The sequence below is a fragment of the Phoca vitulina genome, unplaced genomic scaffold (assembly GCF_004348235.1).
Source record: "Phoca vitulina isolate PV1807 unplaced genomic scaffold, GSC_HSeal_1.0 scaffold21, whole genome shotgun sequence".
In the NCBI taxonomy this organism is placed as follows: domain Eukaryota; kingdom Metazoa; phylum Chordata; class Mammalia; order Carnivora; family Phocidae; genus Phoca; species Phoca vitulina.
In genome coordinates this window covers 16702519-16721007 of record NW_022589724.1, presented here as the reverse complement: position 1 = coordinate 16721007, position 18489 = coordinate 16702519, and the positions used below count along the sequence as shown (strand labels likewise).

Below are 18489 nucleotides of genomic sequence, written 5' to 3'. Positions count from 1 at the left end.
TGTCCCAGAATTCTTTGAAAATGGAAATTTTGTTTTCAAGATGCATTTTGTTTGATGGGAAATACTGTTATGACTCTTCAGGACATTCGGATACATTTGTGTGGTCAATGGGTCCACAGATGGGGGCACAGATTCTCATCTTACCTTCATGCCTCACCATCAAGACCTAGGTATAGTGTCGTGAAAAGGGCACTAGGCTGTGGGCCAGGAGATGTGGCTCCCAGGCCCAGTTATTCCTCTGATGTCTAAATATGAGTACACCACGAAGACTTGGGCTCATTTGTATACTGGAGATAGTAGCGATGCTTATGACATAGAATTTTGGTGAAGAGTGAATGAGATATTTGGGGATAATTTGTAAACTAATAAGAAGTGAAAAAATGTGGTGCCATCTTTGTCACCAACACCATTGTTACATCTCCACTGTCATCATCTTAAAGTGACATTCATACTTCCAGGACCAGCCTTCTGCAGCTGCCATAGAGAAATCCAAAGAGCCAGCTGTCTGGGGCCCCATTCCGGTCTGCCACCAGTGACTTTATCTTCAATAGGGTGCCACAATCCAAGCTTTATCCATGGAGCAGAGCCAGCCATAGGTGTTTCCTAGTGGCCTCACAGTAGTTCACTGAACTATTTGAGGCCAGATAGTATTTTCTGGAGCTCAGAAAGGAAGAGAAAGAGCCATCTAGCTTGCCCCTCTCAACATCTGCTCTCCTTGTAAAGTCCCCTCTTATGATGCGGAGAGGTTCCCTTGAAGACCTGTGGTCAACATCAGGTGGGATAGTGAGGCCACTGTGAGTCCCGTCATAGTCACCACGGGGCTCTAGGGCAAGTGAGGTCTGTAAGCAGCTTGGCAGACTTTGGTTTTTAGATTCCCCATATAAGTAAGATCATATAGCATTTGTCTTTCTCTGACTTATTTCACTTAGCATTATGTCCTCAAGGTCTATCCATGTTCTCACAAATGGCAAGATTTTTCTCATTTTTTATGGTTGAATAATATTCATGGGCTGATTATTCTGTGCTCAGACCATATCTGGCATGTTGATAGAGAAGTTATGGAGGGTCATGGCTAAGAACTTGGACTCTGAAGTCAAATGGTTTTTCATTTCAGCCCTATAAACTTTGAGCTGCACAGCCCTTGGTGAGTGGTGAGCTTAGTTTCCTCATGTGTAAAATATGAGTGATAATAGCATCTCACAAAGCTTCTGTGAAGACTAAGTGAGATACTACATGAAAAATGTTTAGTTATATTGTCTAGCACATAAATGTTTTCATAAATATTAGTGATGCTGATGCTCATGATGCTGATGCTGGTGATGGTGGTAATGTTGATATTCTCTGCTAGGAAAGTCATTGTAAAAAAAGAAAATCTATACAAAGTATAATAAAGAGACTCAAAATATGATTTTAGAGAAATAAAGTCAAGCTAGCAATCTTTGGTTTGGAGGAAAGAGGGCTCAAGACAACCTAACTGCCGCCTTTCACTAACTACATAGTTGCCCCCGAAAAGGAGGTATTAGGTGCATCTTATTTGACCTGGACAGCAGAAGCTGGCTTGTAGAGTGAACATCCAGGGCTGTGAGTACAACTGTCTGAGAGGAGAATTGCTGCTTCATAGGTGTTGAGTTTGCTGTCTCTGGAGGTTTGCGTAGGCTGGATGAACCCTTGCAAAGACTTATAAAGGAAGGCCCTATGGAAGATTGGGAAAACTACAAATGATTTAAAGGATATGTGGATTTGAGAGTGCCAAGGTCAAAGAGGCAGAGAACACAAGAAACTTGTTCATGGCAAAGGTAGAGAGAAGGAGAGGAGGAGAGACTTGGCTCTGGGGAGGCAAAATGGGGGCCGAGGGGAGGAGAAGAATGCCCCCCTATTGACCCACCACACTGAAGTAGTATGTGCACAGTCCAGCCATGAGGCAGGCTGAGGATAGGGGGACTACCTTCCGTAGAGTTCTGAGCAAGTCACGATGTTAAGTATTCTTTCCTCCTGCCTCCAGCGTGACACTTGCACTTGTCAGACGTTGTGTCCTAATTTTAGTTTCCAGAAATACACAAAGAAGCACAGAGGTGCTAGAGCTCAGGTGCGGTGGGGGTCCCTGAGGCACTCAGTGAGGTTCGTGGGGACACCAGCAATGCACAGTGGTCACCCTGATGGGCAGGGGGATTAGCAGCCTCTCAATGGCTTTTTGTATAATTTCTTCTTGGAGAGGTTTGGGGCGGGGGTGGGGGTGGGGGACCAATCATTGCCAAAGAGAGTGAATGAATACATTTGACTAAAAAAGAACTAGTAGCAGTATTTCAGTACTAACAACCTCTTGGTAGAAAGGAGAACAATATTTAAGCATTCATTCATTCATTCACTCACTCATTAAATTGATGTTTTTTGAGCACCTAATATATTCAGACACACTTATAGACACTGGAAATAACAGGAGGGCACAAAATATGAGGTCTGGCATATTAGGCACACATTAAGTAACTACTTATTGAATGAACTTATTCTCAGATAAGGTCATTGAGGCTTAGAGGAGTAAGGTGACTTGCTCATGGGGACCAGCAGCTAAGTGTAAGAGCCAGAATTCCAGCTTGAGCCAAAGAGCCATATGTCCTGCTGATATCTGCAGGCAGTGGGGGTTCGAAGAAATGAGAAGAAAGGAAAGGTAAAGTATGTGTGCTGAGCATTACAATTATGACCTCCCGTTTCATCTAAATAGCTTCTCCACCAGTTACGGGTTATAATTGCCATTTCATAGATCAGAACACTGAGGCTCTAAGAGCATAGGTAACTTGCCACAGTTAGCTATTAAATGGAAGAGTCTGGATTTCAATCTCTATGTTTAAAACCCAAACCCAGGGGCGCCTGGGTGACTCAGTTGGTTAAGTAACTGCCTTCGGCTCAGGTCATGATCCCAGGGTCCTGGGATCAAGCCCCGCATCAGGCTCCCTGCTCGGCAGGGGGCCTGCTTCTCCCTCTGCTTCTCCCCCTGGTTGTGCTCTCTCTGTCAAATAAATAAATAAAATCTTAAAAATAAATAAATAAATAAATAAAACCCAAACCCAGCCTCTTCCTCCTATTCTGAGTGGCTTTTCTACCTTTTGGGCTCCTCCACCCTAATTTCCTGGACTCCTAGAATCCTTGTCTCTCACCCCAACCCCATATGCCATTTGAAGGAAGAAATGACTTCACAGCTGGGGACCCGGTCTCTTGTCCCCCAGAGATATCAGGAGGAAGGAATCAGTGGAGCTATGGCTGCTTTAAGTTTTCAGCACACAGTGGTCTGATGGGGTTAGATCTGTTTTCTTCATTGTAAAATGTGATTGATTCAATTCCAAATTTAGCTTAAATTTGATTTTCTTCTCCCAACCTGGCATCTCCAAACTGAGAATCAATCAAACCCCAAATTATAGGCAGCGTGTAGATCAACAGTGCCGAGTTATTTCCGGTCGAATTTCTCAAGCAATGCGTTTTATGCCATTCTCTGTTGCCATGAGAGGAGTTGAGGGGTAAGAGGGAGGGGAAATGAAAGGGAAATTAGATTATTAACTTTCTCCGGTTCCAGCAATCAATACACCCTGGTGTAATTCTATTCCTACAGCACAGCTCTCTCTCTCTCTCTCTCTTGCAAGTGACAGGGAGGGAACTAGGACCCGGGATGTGATACAGGCATAACTGTGACCCTAGCCATCTGACGATGCTCATATTATGGTCTGGAGCTATCATTTATTGATCTGGAGATATCATTTGTTGATTTTTTTTTGGCCAATTGCATGTATTATCTTTTGTCCTCCAATCAGCTCTGAAAGAAGAGCACTCTTGCCATTTTTCAGGTGGGAATATTTTGTCTTATTAGGGTTAGATCAACTGGCAAGCATCCCATGGAGATGTTGTGGTTAAGCCAGAACTTGAACACAGCCATGTCCAGCTTCAGAGGCCATGCTCCTTCTGCAACTACACGATGCCATTGTGGGACTTTGTTCTGGAATGAGGTGGAAGGTAATATGATATGGGGGAGAGGATGGAAAGAACTGGTTCTAATCTTTCCTCTGCCTCATACAAGTTGGGTGACCTTAGTCATTTGGTTGTTCTGTCCCTCTGTTCATATGTAAAATGGGGATAGTAGTAGCAGTTCCTTAAGAATTAAATGAGGTAATTCTCCACTAAAATGTAAGCTTCAAGGACATTGGTTTTGTTCACTGTCATTTCCTGTTTTCCTAGAACAGTATGGAGAAAAAGGTGATGTTCAGTCAAAATTGGTTGAATGGATAGATGGATAGATGTGAGTGCTAGGCGTAGCCCCTGGATCATAGTAAGCATTCTGCAAATGGAGGTTCTCTTTCCTATCTCTGCGTCCTACAATGCAATACAGAGCCTGGATGAGAAGGAGGTGGGTTTTTGGAGAGAGATATTTTCTCCCTTGCTGCTGTCTACAGCTTCTACTCAGAGCTAAATGCTGATGATCAGTTCCCTGGGCCAGGAACTCTTAAGTCACCTCTGTTTGAGTTCCACTGTGAAGTTTCTGCCAGATCTAGTTGCCATGGAAACTCCCCAAGCCCCATGGGCAGCTCCACAGGCATCTGGCCTAAGTGCAGACTTGACCTGCGTGCTTTCTTCTTCCTGGACTTCAGAGACAACCATGGTGACTCAGGCATTCACTGAGTAAATGGCTACCCCAGGACACTGTTCATTCACATTCTCCCTTCCATTTCTTCCCTCTTCTTCTGACTCTCCCTTACTATCCACTCTTTTTGTCTTCAGTTCCTTAAAGAATAATTCAATTCCTAATACGTTCTGATAATCTGTTGGACAAAGAAGTAAATGAGTCCTGGCTTCTGCCATCGATGATTAGATAAATACTGATACTTGGCTTGGAAATGATCATTTATTTACCAAGGGCCTGCCATGTGCCAAAAACTGTGCTAGGCATTTGACATTTGCTGTCTCATTTAGGTCTTACCATGCTCTTAAAGGATGCGTTGTCTTATTCCTATTTTCCAGATGAGAAAACTGAGAGGCAATACACTAACGTGACTTCACTCCCTACCCCACTGACTCTTAATAGACTGTGGATGACTGTGAAGGTTTAAATGACATAGGACATAGGACAGCTAGGTCAGCGTGAGTCCAGGGAGATAGTGTGAGCAATCCCACGCCTGCTCCTCATGCCTCTTCTCCCAACCAGAAACCAACCCTGTGGAGCCTACATGGCATTTCTTGTAGCTGGTTAGTGAAAGGAATGTCTTGGTCACTTTCCATTTCTGCTGCTGTATGGGCCAAGTCTGAGAGATGCCTTCCCGGAACCCCAAAGGGTGCAAGTGTCCATTCAGGGCACCCGCCTCCCCAATGCCGGGAGCCTCTACCTTCCACATCTCACTCTCTGGGTCACCTTCCCAAGAATGTGTTCATGCTGGACTCATCCTTACATGTTCATCCCCTTAGAACAGACTCCTTAGAATCTCGAGTGGAAATTCAGCTCTCCTGCTGACTTCTATGTGGGGGTTTTGTTAAGTATCTAGGTGTGGGGTAATATGTTGACTTTTTAAGGAAAGACTTATACAAAGCAACAACTCCTAGTCCATACCCTTTCTAGGAGAAAATGTCGATGTTAGCTTGCTTATGTTATTTAGTTACTAAACTGTTTATATTTTAGAGTTTGAAACAGCTTTTTGTGGTTCCCAGAGGAGAAAGGAAATGTGTTCCCCATTTTTTGGTGGTCATTTTAGGCTTAGGGATTTCCAATCCACCTGACACCAGGACCAACTTTTTAAATTTTATTTGCTATTCCATTTAACAAATATTCAACAAATACAGCAACCACAAATAGATGTATAGTCTCTACCATAAGCTATGCCTTGTCCTAGGACTAGCAATAAAGATCAGGATGCTATTCTTAAATTAAGGAATTTCTAGGTTCCAGGCAGTGAGCTTAGTTAAAAATGTAAAGATGGTGAAGATGGGATCCCTTCCTTCAAGAAGCTCACTGTTTGGGGATGCCTGCATGGCTCGGGTCATGATCCCAGGGTCCTGGAGTCGAGTCCCACATCGGGCTCCCTGCTCAGCAGGGAGCCTGTTTCTCCCTCTGCCTGCTCTGCCTGCCACTCCCCCTGCTTGTGCTCTCTCTCTCTGACAAATAAATAAATAAAATCTTAAAAAGTTCCCTATTTATTAAGAAAAAGAAATATCCATACAAAAAATCCAAAGTCAGCTGTCCGTATAGGGTTCTTGCTCCATTGAGATCCACCAGCCTGGCAATGTTGCTTGTTTATGTTTGGCATGCTTTTTGATCGGTCAGCACCTGTGTCTGCTTACTGATATGTTACTCTCATCCCTGGAAGTTTGGATGCATTTATTGAGATTCTACCATGTCCCAGACACTGTGCTAGGCATTGGGATACCATGGTAAGCAAAGGACATGGTGCCTGCCCTCAAGGAGTTTGCCATCTAGTTACTAGAATCTACTGTTTGAATAGGATATTTTGAGAGACACAACAAATGTGGGCTGTTTGTTTGCCTAGAGGGAGAGGAATCTACATTTGTGGTTAATCTCAATGAGTGATGAGGGACAAGGAAACAAGTGGATTTCTATGCAAAAGAAATAATGCCAATGATAACGTTAGCATGATGAAGTGTTGACTGGGGTGGCCCTGCGGTTAGGCAGCTCTGCCTGCCCCTGGGCCAGGGAGGGGAGACCACCAGGAGGCATGAGTGCAGAGACCCACCATGAAAGACCTCGGATGCCAGGCTGATGAGTGTGGATGGCATCCTGTGCCCAGATGCTATAAAACAGCTAGAGGGGTTCCAGCAGGGAATGGGATGGGAAGCTGTGCCCATACCTCGTTCATTTGACAAGCAAACAGACAATAGAAGAGATGAGGGGAGAGAGGTGAAAATGCTAAGGACACAGAAGAAACAGGACTGTCTGGCTGTGCAGATGCTATAAAGGAAGGAAACAGAAGAGTGAAGGACATCTAGGTGAATGGTGGTGTTTTCAGTAAGTTGGGGAGCCCAGGAGGAGGAGGTGGAGGGGGCAGCACAGGTTTAAAGAGAAGATAACGTGTCCAGTTTCAAACATGTTTATGCCACGCCCTTGGGACTTCCATAGGGAGATGTCTGGCAGGTTTGGGCATAAAGATTTGCCCAAAAAAAGAGCCTCGTGGGTGATAGAAATTTGGGAGCCATTGCTCTAAAAATAGTAATCAAACCCTTGAAAGTTGATGTGAATAACAAGGGCTAAAGAATGAGACCCAGTGGGGGCTTAGGACACAGTCCACAGAATTTCTTTGCTGGCCCAGTGCTCTGCTGGCCATGCACATCCAATCTACTCATTCTACTGCATCCATTAAATTGTCTTTAATTTTCCCATGCAAAACTCCCCTCCCCATCCTGTGCCCTCTCTGTCAGTTCTTAAGACAACTTGCCTTGGATTCTAACTAGCTGTGGATAAACCTGCCTTTGCCCCCTAGCCTGCAAGCTTCTGAAGATCAGAAACTATTCTGTTCCTGCTCTATGTGTGTCTACATAGTAGGTGCTCAGTAAAAGCCTATGAAATTAATTTGAACTGATAAGCTTCCACCATTCTGTGAAACCAAGTTAGATGACAGATGTTGTGTATACACTATGCCACGTAATCATCACAACAACCTGTAAGCTGTTTCTTACTATTCTCATCATACATGTAGGAAAACTGAGGTTCACAGAACGAAACAGGTCACACAACCAATGAGGGCTAAAGCTCAAAGTTGAACCCACAGTGGTCAGACTCCAAAGCCCATGCTCATTCCTCTAGGCTCAATGAATTCAACACTTCTCACTTCTTCCTACTTGCTTCTAAAGCCAGTAGAGAGTTTAATGTCATCTAAATAATTACCAAGAATGACCAGGAGGGAGAATTTCCACAGTTTTCATGAAGCTTGTTTCTTTCATCTATACGAAGGGTGTAATAAGCCCATTTTCTAGAGAGTTAAGTTGAGACCCAACAAGGGCTGCTGAGATGTCATGGCAAGCACAGAAGTTGGAAAATATGGTTTCTTTTCCCAGCTTCCCATTTGGAAAAGAGCAGGATTCCCAAATTCCATGCTATCCCTATTTTCTCACCTCATGGACTTAATGTATCTTTGTGTGTATTTTTGTTATTAGGTTTGCTAAAAAGCCCAGTGAACAAGACAGCCTTGACGCTGATTGCTGTGAGCTCCTGCATCCTGGCCATGGTGTGTGGCAGTCAGATGTCCTGTCCACTCACTGTGAAGGTGACTCTGCATGTGCCTGAGCACTTCATTGCAGACGGTAAGAAGCAAGCATAAAAGATGCCCCATACCTGCTCATCACCTTACACCCCTATCTGGTCAAATGTCCTCCATGCATTGCCCAACTTCACAATTAGATTACAAAAAAAAAAAAGGAAAAAGAAAAAGAAAGAAAGAAAAAAAGGGAGCATCCAAATTCAAAGGCCTTGAAAAGACCCTTATGATTTGGAATCCTGGGTTATTTAAATGGAACTACAGACTGCTTTTTGCCATGGGCAAGGATAAGATTTGTTAAATAAAGGAAGAATTCAAATGTGAGTGCAGTAAGATTGAGCTACTTCAGACAACCTGCTGTTTCTATTATGCTTCTGAATCCTATTCCTAATTAAAAATATCCCCCCAAAATACTATTTGCTAATTAAAAAATATGACAGACAAGATCATATGAGCTTTGTTGGAATTTCCTGAATATCCTGGAGAATACTCACATCTCATTCCCTGTAAATGTACTATAAGTACATGTAAGTGTGCTATATCCTACTTTTCACCCAATTAATTTGAATTAATGAGACACTGTAGTCACTATAATCACTTGCAAAGCATGGCCCAAGAAACTGATTAAGGTGCTTGAGATCTATTGTTAAAGTGCCCTCCAGAAAGTTGTTCCACTTTACATACTCCAGCAGGATGTGATGGCACCTATTTCCCCAAATGCTTGTCCAAGTGCTTGGCATTCCTATTTTTACGTGTATTGAAGGTTATCAGAAATACAATGAAGAAGACATATTAAGTATGCAGCTTAATGAATTTTTACGTAAGCATCCACCCAGATTAAACCATACAACATTCCCAGCACCTTTCAGCTTCCTTATGCTCCCTCCCCGTTAATGCCGTCCCAGAGGTAACCACTCATCGGACTTCTGGCACCATATTAGCACCATTATTTGTTTAAAACTTTTTCCAATTGGATATATATTGAATGTTTTTTGAGATCCCTGCTCAATATTTGTCAACTCACCTCAATGTAACTCACTTTTATCTTTATTTTTATTTTTTTATTATGTTATGTTAGTCACCATACAGTACATCATTAGTTTTTGATGTAGTGTTCCATGATTCATTGTTTGCATATAACAACCAGTGCTCCATGCAATACGTGCCCTCCTTAATACCCATCACCAGGCTAACCCATCCCCCCAGCCTTCTCCCCTCTGAAACCCTCAGTTTGTTTCCTGGAGTCCATAGTCTCTCATGGTTCGTCTCCCCCTCCGATTTCCCCCCTTTCATTTTTCCCTTCCTTCTCCTAATGTCCTCCATGTTATTCCTTATGTTCCACAAATAAGTGAAACCATATGATAATCATCTTTCTCTGCCTGATGTATTTTACTCAGCATAATCTCCTCCAGTTCTATCCATGTTGATGCAAATGTTGGGTATTCATCCTTTCTGATGGCTGAGTAATATTCCATTGTATATATGGACCACATCTTCCTTATCCATTGTCTGTTGAAGGGCATCTCGGCTCTTTCCACAGTTTGGCTATTGCGGACATTGCTGCTATGAACATTGGGGTGCATGTGGCCCTTCTTTTCACTACATCTGTGTCTTTGGGGTAAATACCCAGTAGTGCAATTGCTGGTATATTTTAAATTTTTTGAGGAACCTCCACACTGTTTTCCAAAGTGGCTGTACCAACTTGCATTCCCACCAACAGTGTCAGAGGATTCCCCTTTCTCCACAACCTCTCCAAGATTTGTTGTTTCTTGCCTTGTCAATTTTTTTTTAAAGATTTTTTATTTATTTGACAGAGAGATAGAGAGAGAGCACAAGCAGGCAGAGCAGCAGGGAGAGGGAGAGGGAGAAGCAGGCTCCTTGCTGAGCTGGGAGCCCAATAAGGGGCTTGATCCCAGGACCCTGGGATCATGACCTGAGCTGAAGGCAGCCGCTTAACCGACTGAGCCACCCAGGCACCCCTTGCCTTGTCAATTTTTGCCATTCCAACTGGTGTAAGGTGTTATCTCTATGTGGTTTTGATTTGAATCTTTAATTTTTAAGTTCATGTTCAGAACTTAGCACCAGTCCCTTCAGTATGTTTTATCCAAAGTGGAACTTTTACCTCCTTTCTCTGAAACACTCAGACTTCTATTAATGCCTCCTGTGAGTGCTCCCATTTCACCATGTGATCTAGCCTCTACTTGTGTTTCACCTGAACTGCAAATAAGTTCAGTATTTCTCATTTTATATACATGCAGTGGATTTTCTCACCTAAGCACAATATTTTGGTTCATTCCTATCAAATCGTATGTGCACATATAACAGGCAAAACTGTGAGTGTGAGAAAACAGAGGGATAGCAGTGGGAGGCAGAAGGAACCAAATTTACAGAAGTATCTAAGTCATATAGGCTGATGAAGACTGGGATTGGAAGAATTGCCAGAACTTGGGTGTGGTTGGCATATGGAGATGAAAGACTAAGAGTGATGAACAATGAGTTTGGAAAAACCAAAGGGACAAATTTTGGCCATATTGAAGGCATGTGACCTTATTTTAGCTTTACCAGTCTCTACTCTTTAACTGTGGAATGATAGGCCTTAGCAACATTTAAATTTTGAATATTTTCATGCATGTAGAAATAGAGCTCCTAAGAGTCTTAAGTAACCTGTTCAGAGTCATGGTAAATAATTTAATGGCTAACAGTAGAGGCTATAGAATAATACAAATATGAATTCAAATAGTTATGTTAACTGCCATTTCTATAGCTAAGTGAAAGACTTATCCCTCTGAGCCTCAGTCTCTGCATCTATAAAGTGGGTATCATAATAATACTTATCTCGTTGGATTCTTATGAAGCCTACAATTCAACATTTATCAGATTTTTAGATAACATGTAGTTGGGAAATTGCAAAATCAAGGGATCGCCCAAGAAAACTCCCAAACTCGTGATGGCTTGGAAAGATAGACAAAAATGTGATGAATTAAAAGGTGTCCTTTCTCGGTGGTCCTTATTCTGTCCTATATCATAAATTTAGAACTTTACAACTTCCTGTAGAGTTGTCTGTTTCTGCCTCTAGACTAGAAACTCTGTGAGGGCAGGAGTTGTGTCTTCTGGGAGAGATATCGTATCCATGATGACAAGCACACTTCCTGGTCCTTGGTGGATGCTCAGTAAATATGTGTTGAATGAATTAAACTTGAATTAAAGCAGACCTATGAATGATTCTATGGGATTCTTCTATTAGATCGCTATGAAGAAAGGGGAGACTGAGTCATGGAAAACTAAGGCAGAGAGCATATAGATCAAGGATAATTGAAAATGACCATGGAGTGTATAAGTACTAGAGAGTGCAAACATGGCAGGCAATACTAGGGGACCTAGTCCAAAGGGTCTCAGTCTCAAGGTTTAATGGAACCCCTTTCCCCTACATACTGCATTGTTTTGGTTAGGAATCTGTCCTTTGAAATAAGTATGTTTAGGTTCAAATCTCAGTTTCCTTATTTAATTGCTATGAAATATAGGAGAGTCAGTTAAGCTCCCTGAGTCTCAATTTTTCTCATCTGTAAAATGAAGATTATTTTGAAAAGATTGAATGGCATCATGTGTATAAAATACCAGTAAAATATCTAAAAAATTGTGATTGCTCAATAAATCGCAGTAGTTATTACTCGTATTCCTAAAATTATCCATAAAGGAAGAGACATCAGAAGCTGGTACATGGCAGGACAAGAAGGCATAAGAAACTAAATAGATGAGATTCTTCTAGTAGATTCTAATAGAATCTAACAGATTCTACTATGATTCTTCTGGGGATCAGCAGGAATCCTGAGAGCAATGAATACTTAAAGTCAGGTAGATGGCTGTCTAATAGTTCTCCGCAAGCAGACCTTCCCAGCATGATCCCAGTGCCTCCTGTGGGTGGATAATCTCTGTGTATTGTACATTCCATTCCCCCACCAGCTCTCCAAAGCGATCTTTATTATACCCATTTGACAGATAAGAAAGCTAGGACTTGAAAAAGGGTGGAATCCAGTTTATATGGGGGTGGAACAGAGCCTAACAAAGAACGATTTATATGAATTGGACTAGTGGGGTTTCTAGCTCTGATTTCTGGAGATCCAAGAATGTATGCAGGAGGGCAAGAGGAGAAGTGATGCTGATGTCTATTTTCCTGAACCCTTATTATCAGTTGGCATTAATATTTGTAAATGCATTGATATATAGCATAAATACAGTAAAGAAAACAGACTGAAAGTGTACAATTCAATGATTATATAATCACTAAATATATATATCTATTTCCCCATATCATAATACAGGCCCCCATCTAAGGCCACTGGCTGAGTTATAAACAGTATCATAATAAGGACTATCAGGATGAAAGCAGCCCCCATAAAATGGGAAGGACTCCATTGAGACAAAGCCACCCAAGGACCTTGGCCAAGACAGCGCTCATTTTTCTCACCTTCCCCAGAAACAAGCTACTGACCTGCCAGCCCTTAGAGAGCGCTCATACAACACTGTATATTGAGCTGTCCATGGTGCTGAAGCATGAGGAGGGGAGTTGAGTACTGAGGCTGGTCTTCAGGAAAAAAAATGAATCCTGCACTTGTGTTATACTTGATGCTTACTGTCCATTATAGGTAAAGGTCAGCACAATGTAGCACTTGTCCAGACAGCAGTTGGCACGAGCAATAAATCCTAACAGCCCACATCCAAACCCTTGGCAAATATCACCACTTCTTTGTCTGGGTCTTCTCAAGGCCAGTAGAGGCTTTTTGCCCTGCTAAGTACACAGTGAAGACATGGACAAGGTCTGTGTCCAAAATTACTGAATTTAGCTGTTTTTTCAGCTGTGGTCTGTAAGTCATCTGCATTTGGGTGATTTGGGCTGATGAGCCTTAGAACTAGTGAATCACATTCTCTACGGGTGGAGCCCAAGTATTAATATTCTTAATGAGAACTCTGTGATCAATTAACAGAAGTTGGAGAGCTGCTTAATACATTAATATCTCTGTAAATGTTACTTTTTTCCATTCAACAGATGTAATAACTCCTTGAGACCCCTTGGTTCCTCTAAGGGGCTTTAGTTTCTGCCATCTTTGATTTTATCAATGTCATATTAATAGAGCTGCCTCATGCTTTAGCTGCAATGGTTGTCCATAATACCAAATACAATATTAATGGCCCTTTATGAGTTTTATAACAAACCAGCCCTGGTAACATGGGTTTGGGTTTCATCCAAATTGTCATGTAGGTGGCATTATGGATGAGTGGCTATTGGTTAATTTAAAAAGCTTATCTTATTTGAGATGTTGGTTTGTGCAATCCTTGAGGCTTCCAGTATAAGTCAGGATGTATTTACCCAATATTCTGCCCCTACAGTAAGGCAGTAGAAGATACAGCTTTTTTTTTTTTTTTTTTTTTTTTTTTCCCGAGAGAGAGAGAATCTCACAACCCTGAGATCATGACCTGAGCCAAAATCAAGAGTCGGATACTTAACCAACTGAGCCACCCAGGTGCCTCAGAAGAGACAACTTTTAAAGGAATAAGTTGTTTAGATTAAATGGGTGAGATGGCTCCAATCTAGTATAGACAAATAACACTACACCTAGAGTTCTCTGTTATATTCTGTTCTGTTCTGGGAGTCATGCTTTGAGAAGGTGACTAATATATTGGAAGTTGTCCAAAGGAGAGGCTTTATAGTTGAGACTGGAAAAACATTGTGGATACCTAATGACCTCTTAAGGAAAGGGTAGAGGAGAATCATTCTATAAGAAGAGTTGAAGGAAACCAAACAAAAAGTGAACCTAATATTATTAAGTCTGTTATAAATATGGCAGTGTTCATATACTTTCATGGAATTATTTACTCATTTAAGTCTTATAACAAAACTGTGAGGCAGCATTTAGCATCCCCGTTTTGCATACGTGGAAGGTAGGTCTCAGAGATGTTAAGTGATTTGGCCAGATTGACACAGAAGTGAAGCAAGATATGAGAGCCCAAGTCTACCTGAACCCCTGGTCCAAGATCCTTCCATGCTCCACTCTTTGACAAATATGACCATAGTCATTATTATTTATCTTGAAAAGGGGGACAGGCTTGGAAGTCCCAAGGAAGCAAAATTAGAGTTAGCTGGGTGGTGAGGATGGTCAGAGATGAGATAAAATTGATCCTTAGTCTGAAAATGTCTTCACTTTCTGAGCTTCAACCTCATTATCTATAAAGTGGGAATAATAGCAATATCTCATAGAGTTATTGTGATGAATAAATGAAATAATGCTCATAAAGCTTTTAGCTCAGTTCTGGAGACCTGGTAATGGCTCAATGAATCGTATAAATGTTAGTAGTTGTGATCATTTTTGTTTAATATTGGAAGGGGGTCACTGCAAGGTAAGGAGTTCCCCATCATAGGAAATTTCCTGAGAAGAGATGACCACATTTCTGTGAAGCCATAGAAGAAAAAGTCAAGTTGACTTGGGTACATGATATTTTGATTCAGAGCCATTTTATCAGAATATAAATTTTAAAAACACTTAATTTTTTAGGACATTCACAGTGTGTTTGTTTATTCTTTACTACCTCATCCTGGGTGTCACCCATTCTTTGCCTAGGCTCAGAAATGGAGTAAAACTCAGAAATGAGTGAAGGCTAGGGACATCTCTTGAATATGGTACTTGGCTAAATATATACATACATACATGCATGCACAGACACACAGTGGTTTATGTTATTATATGCTCATTGCATCAAAATATTCATGCCAAAATATTTATTTGTTAAGATCGAGTTGTTAGCATTGTCTTTTGGGCTAGACTGGGTGATATGCAAATCCTCTTTGTTTTCTATGACTGAGGAATTTGGGGTCTGAGGGTTCCTTACCAGCCTATGAAATCCTGAAGTGAAAATATCCATCATTAGGTTGGCCTAGCTTATTAATAAGCCATATGGGTAGCTGCTTTTGGACACAAAAATTGTATAGTGAGTGAGTCACAGTCTATACTTGCTTCCACCCCTACTTCATGTCTTTCAACCCAAGAAAGTGAGCTAATATGTGGCTTCATGCCTTTAATGAAGAATTAGGTTATAACTGACTTCAGAGCTAGTTTGCAGTGATTTGAATACATGGAAGGAGTATTTTCAACTCTTAGAAGGAAAAATTACACCACACTGAAGGTGGCTGCTTAGTCACAAACTGCAAAGACACTTGTCTAAAGAGTGTAGTTCCTTGGACCCTCTGTTCTCTGGCATGATCTAAGGTTTTGTTTTAAAATGTTCAGTGCTGGGGCGCCTGGGTGGCTCAGTCGTTAGGCGTCTGCCTTCGGCTCAGGTCATGATCCCAGCATCCTGGGATCGAGCCCCACATCGGGCTCTCTGCTCTGCGGGAAGCCTGTTTCTCCCTCTCCCATTCCCCCTGCTTGTGGTCCCTCTCTCGCTGTGTCTCTCTCTGTCAAATAAATAAATAAAATCTTTAAAAAAAAAAAAAATAAAAAATAAAAATAAAAAAAAAAATAAAATGTTCAGTGCTGATTGTAGACCTTGGAGCACCATAGAACGTATTCAGGTATAAAAGTTCTCTACAGCAGGGTCTCTGCCTTGTTTGTCCTTCACTGCTTTGCACACATTCCATGCTTTTATGGCAGATAGGCTACCTTGCCTTGTGTCTTCCTCCCTCTATGTGTTTGCTTAAATGTTGCTCTCCACCAGGAGTACCCTTCCTAATTTCCATATACTGCAACCCTCCCATCTCTAAGGCCTAACTTAATTTTCTCCTTCCTCCAGAAAACCTTCTTTAGCAAAACTCCCAAAACTTCTTCAAAGAAAGCTCCAGTCAGAAATAATCTCTCCTTCCTTGAAAACTACATAGAACTGTATTTGTACCTTTTTAATAACCCTGCAGTCTACCTTTCATCACTGTTATTGTTATGAATGTGTTGTTGAAACAACTGCCATGGTCCTAAGAACTGGCCTCTTGTGTTAAACCTGGCTCCCCTCCAGTCTGTTCTCAACTGGAGTGGTATTTTAAAATGAACAATCTCAACATATTGCATCTTCCCATAAAACCTGTTTAAGTACCTCTTATTATAATTGTTGTCAAGACTGAACTTTGTAACATGGCTTTTAAGTCCCTGCAAGATCAGGTCCCTGCCTACCTCTCTATCCAGCTTCAACTTACTCCACTGTCTCTACATGGGTTCCTTAGATAAGCTTGGCTGCCTCCTGCCTCAGGGCCTTTGCACAAGTTGTTTCCACTGCTTGAAAAAATTTCTCCTCACTTCCTTAGTTTCTCCCGGACAAATTTATTTACCCTAAAGTAATTGACCTCCCCTTTTCACATACCAGCCTCTATTAGGTCCCTTACTAATAATCATTCTACACAAGCCCTGCTCTATCTATTCCTTGATTTCACTTATTTCAGTTGGTAATTATATATTATCTAGTTAATGTTGGGCTCTCCCACTAAGTTGTAAGCTCCATAAGGCTAGAGATACTATTTGTTTTGCTCCTTATATTCAGCACCTAGGACAGTGTCCAAAACAGAGTTTGTGTTACCAAAAAGCATTCATTGAATGAAAAAAGAGAAAGGAAAAAAAAAAGAAAGAAAGAAAAGAAATGAAAAAAAAAATGCAGTGATTTTCATAGCTAGCCTTAAATTTCCTCAAGGTCAAGGGCCACGGCTTATTCGTGTCCTAACCTATTGTGAAACCTAACAGAGGCTTCAGTCGACATAGAATAAATTGTGTCTGTGAAATGAATGAAGGGAGGGCAGGGAGGCAGGTGGATCCAGATGCCCTCAGAAGATATAGCCTGGGGAATGATGGTACCCAACATCTGAGTCTGCCTGTCCGTCTGTGATTACCTTCACTCCCCATGGTTTTAGTTCCCACCCCCAAAGATAAGAAACTCCAATCAAAATCCCATTTCTCCCCCCAACACCAAAATGAAGCAAGCTTTATCCAGAAGCCCAGCCAGAGGGGAAAATATAAATTGAGCTGAGATTCAGAACACCCAGGGGGAGGAGGTGGCAATGAAATACCAATAAACTATATTAATATGCTGAAATCAGGAAGAATAGGTTGAACTCCAACCCAGATTTAATAACTATACATGAGAGAGTGCAGGGAGAAGGCAAGGCTAGGTTTCAGTCAGAATTAAAATGAGATCTGTAATGAAACTGGTAATATAATTATAAACTGTGAAAACTTTTTTCCCTTCTCCCTCTTCTTGTACTTAATGGACAACTCGCTCAGCAATGGCCTGGAGCTGGTGCTTGGAGCGGTGAATACCCCCTAGAGTAAAATCTGCTTGCTTTTTTTTTTCCCTCAAACCTCTTCATTAGAAAAGTCTGAATCCATAAAACCATGGAAGGAAAAAAAAATGCTTCAAGCCACTTCTTCTTTAAGTAGTAACTGATCCCCAGGTTAGAAGTGACAAGGGGCTTGAGGGAGAATAAACCCCAGAAAACCATTCTAAGCAGCTGAACATGTTCAGGCTTTTAAAGATATCACAACAGCTAGTCGGGTTGGGATTTTTAATGACACTTTGCGCTAAGATGTTAGCTTGGCATTCGACCAGGAGGAATTGTTATTAATTTCCTTTCTTAACAAAAGGGATAACTGAGTTTGACGTCCAAAATTGGAGACTAATTTCTGTGTTTTGATAGCACATTGAGTCCAAAAATACATTCCTATGAATTGGGGGCAGAGGACGGTTGAAAGGGTTAGGGGAATTTCATTTCTTCTCATTAATAATTCCATTCTGCTGTTGTGAGCAGAAGACCACTTTGACTTTGTGACGGGGAGGAGAGAGTGATGGATGGGAGCTTTAATGAGAGGGAGCTTGAGATTATAGTTAGATGTTCCATCCTTGTTGGCTTGGTGTTTGCAGAGTAGTGGAGGGGTGAGGCAGGGGTGCAGTGCTGGGAGAGAGAAGATAACATGGTGCAGTGGTTAAGTGCATTGATCTGTGACCCAGGAGACGTGAGTTCTACTCCCAGGTATTCTGCTTTCTAGGTTGTACTTTTTTTTTTTTTAACCTTGGGTATATGAATTCATCCCCCCTGCACCTCAGTTTCCCCAACCAAAAGCATTGTGTTAGTGGGCTAATGAATGTAGAATCACTTGGCCAACTATGAGAATACGTCTGATGATGAGAATGGGGTGCTTTCCCCTTTCTGTTTTTCATAACGTTATTATTTATAAAGACAATAAAGGAGTTGGGAAGAACTCTTAGTGGGTATGGCCACATC

General features: G+C 41.6%; 1 protein-coding gene across 6 annotated transcripts in view; it reads left to right on the top strand.

Moving 5' to 3' along the window:
• The window catches only part of ASTN2 (astrotactin 2), an 877839-nt gene that overhangs the window by 351052 nt on the left and 508298 nt on the right, over window positions 1–18489 (top strand). For all 6 annotated transcript variants that reach the window (XM_032419129.1, XM_032419128.1, XM_032419127.1 and 3 more), the window contains one exon: window positions 8140–8286. In XM_032419129.1, coding sequence (XP_032275020.1) covers window positions 8140–8286 — 147 coding nt within the window. The remainder of the gene's footprint in view (window positions 1–8139; window positions 8287–18489) is intronic.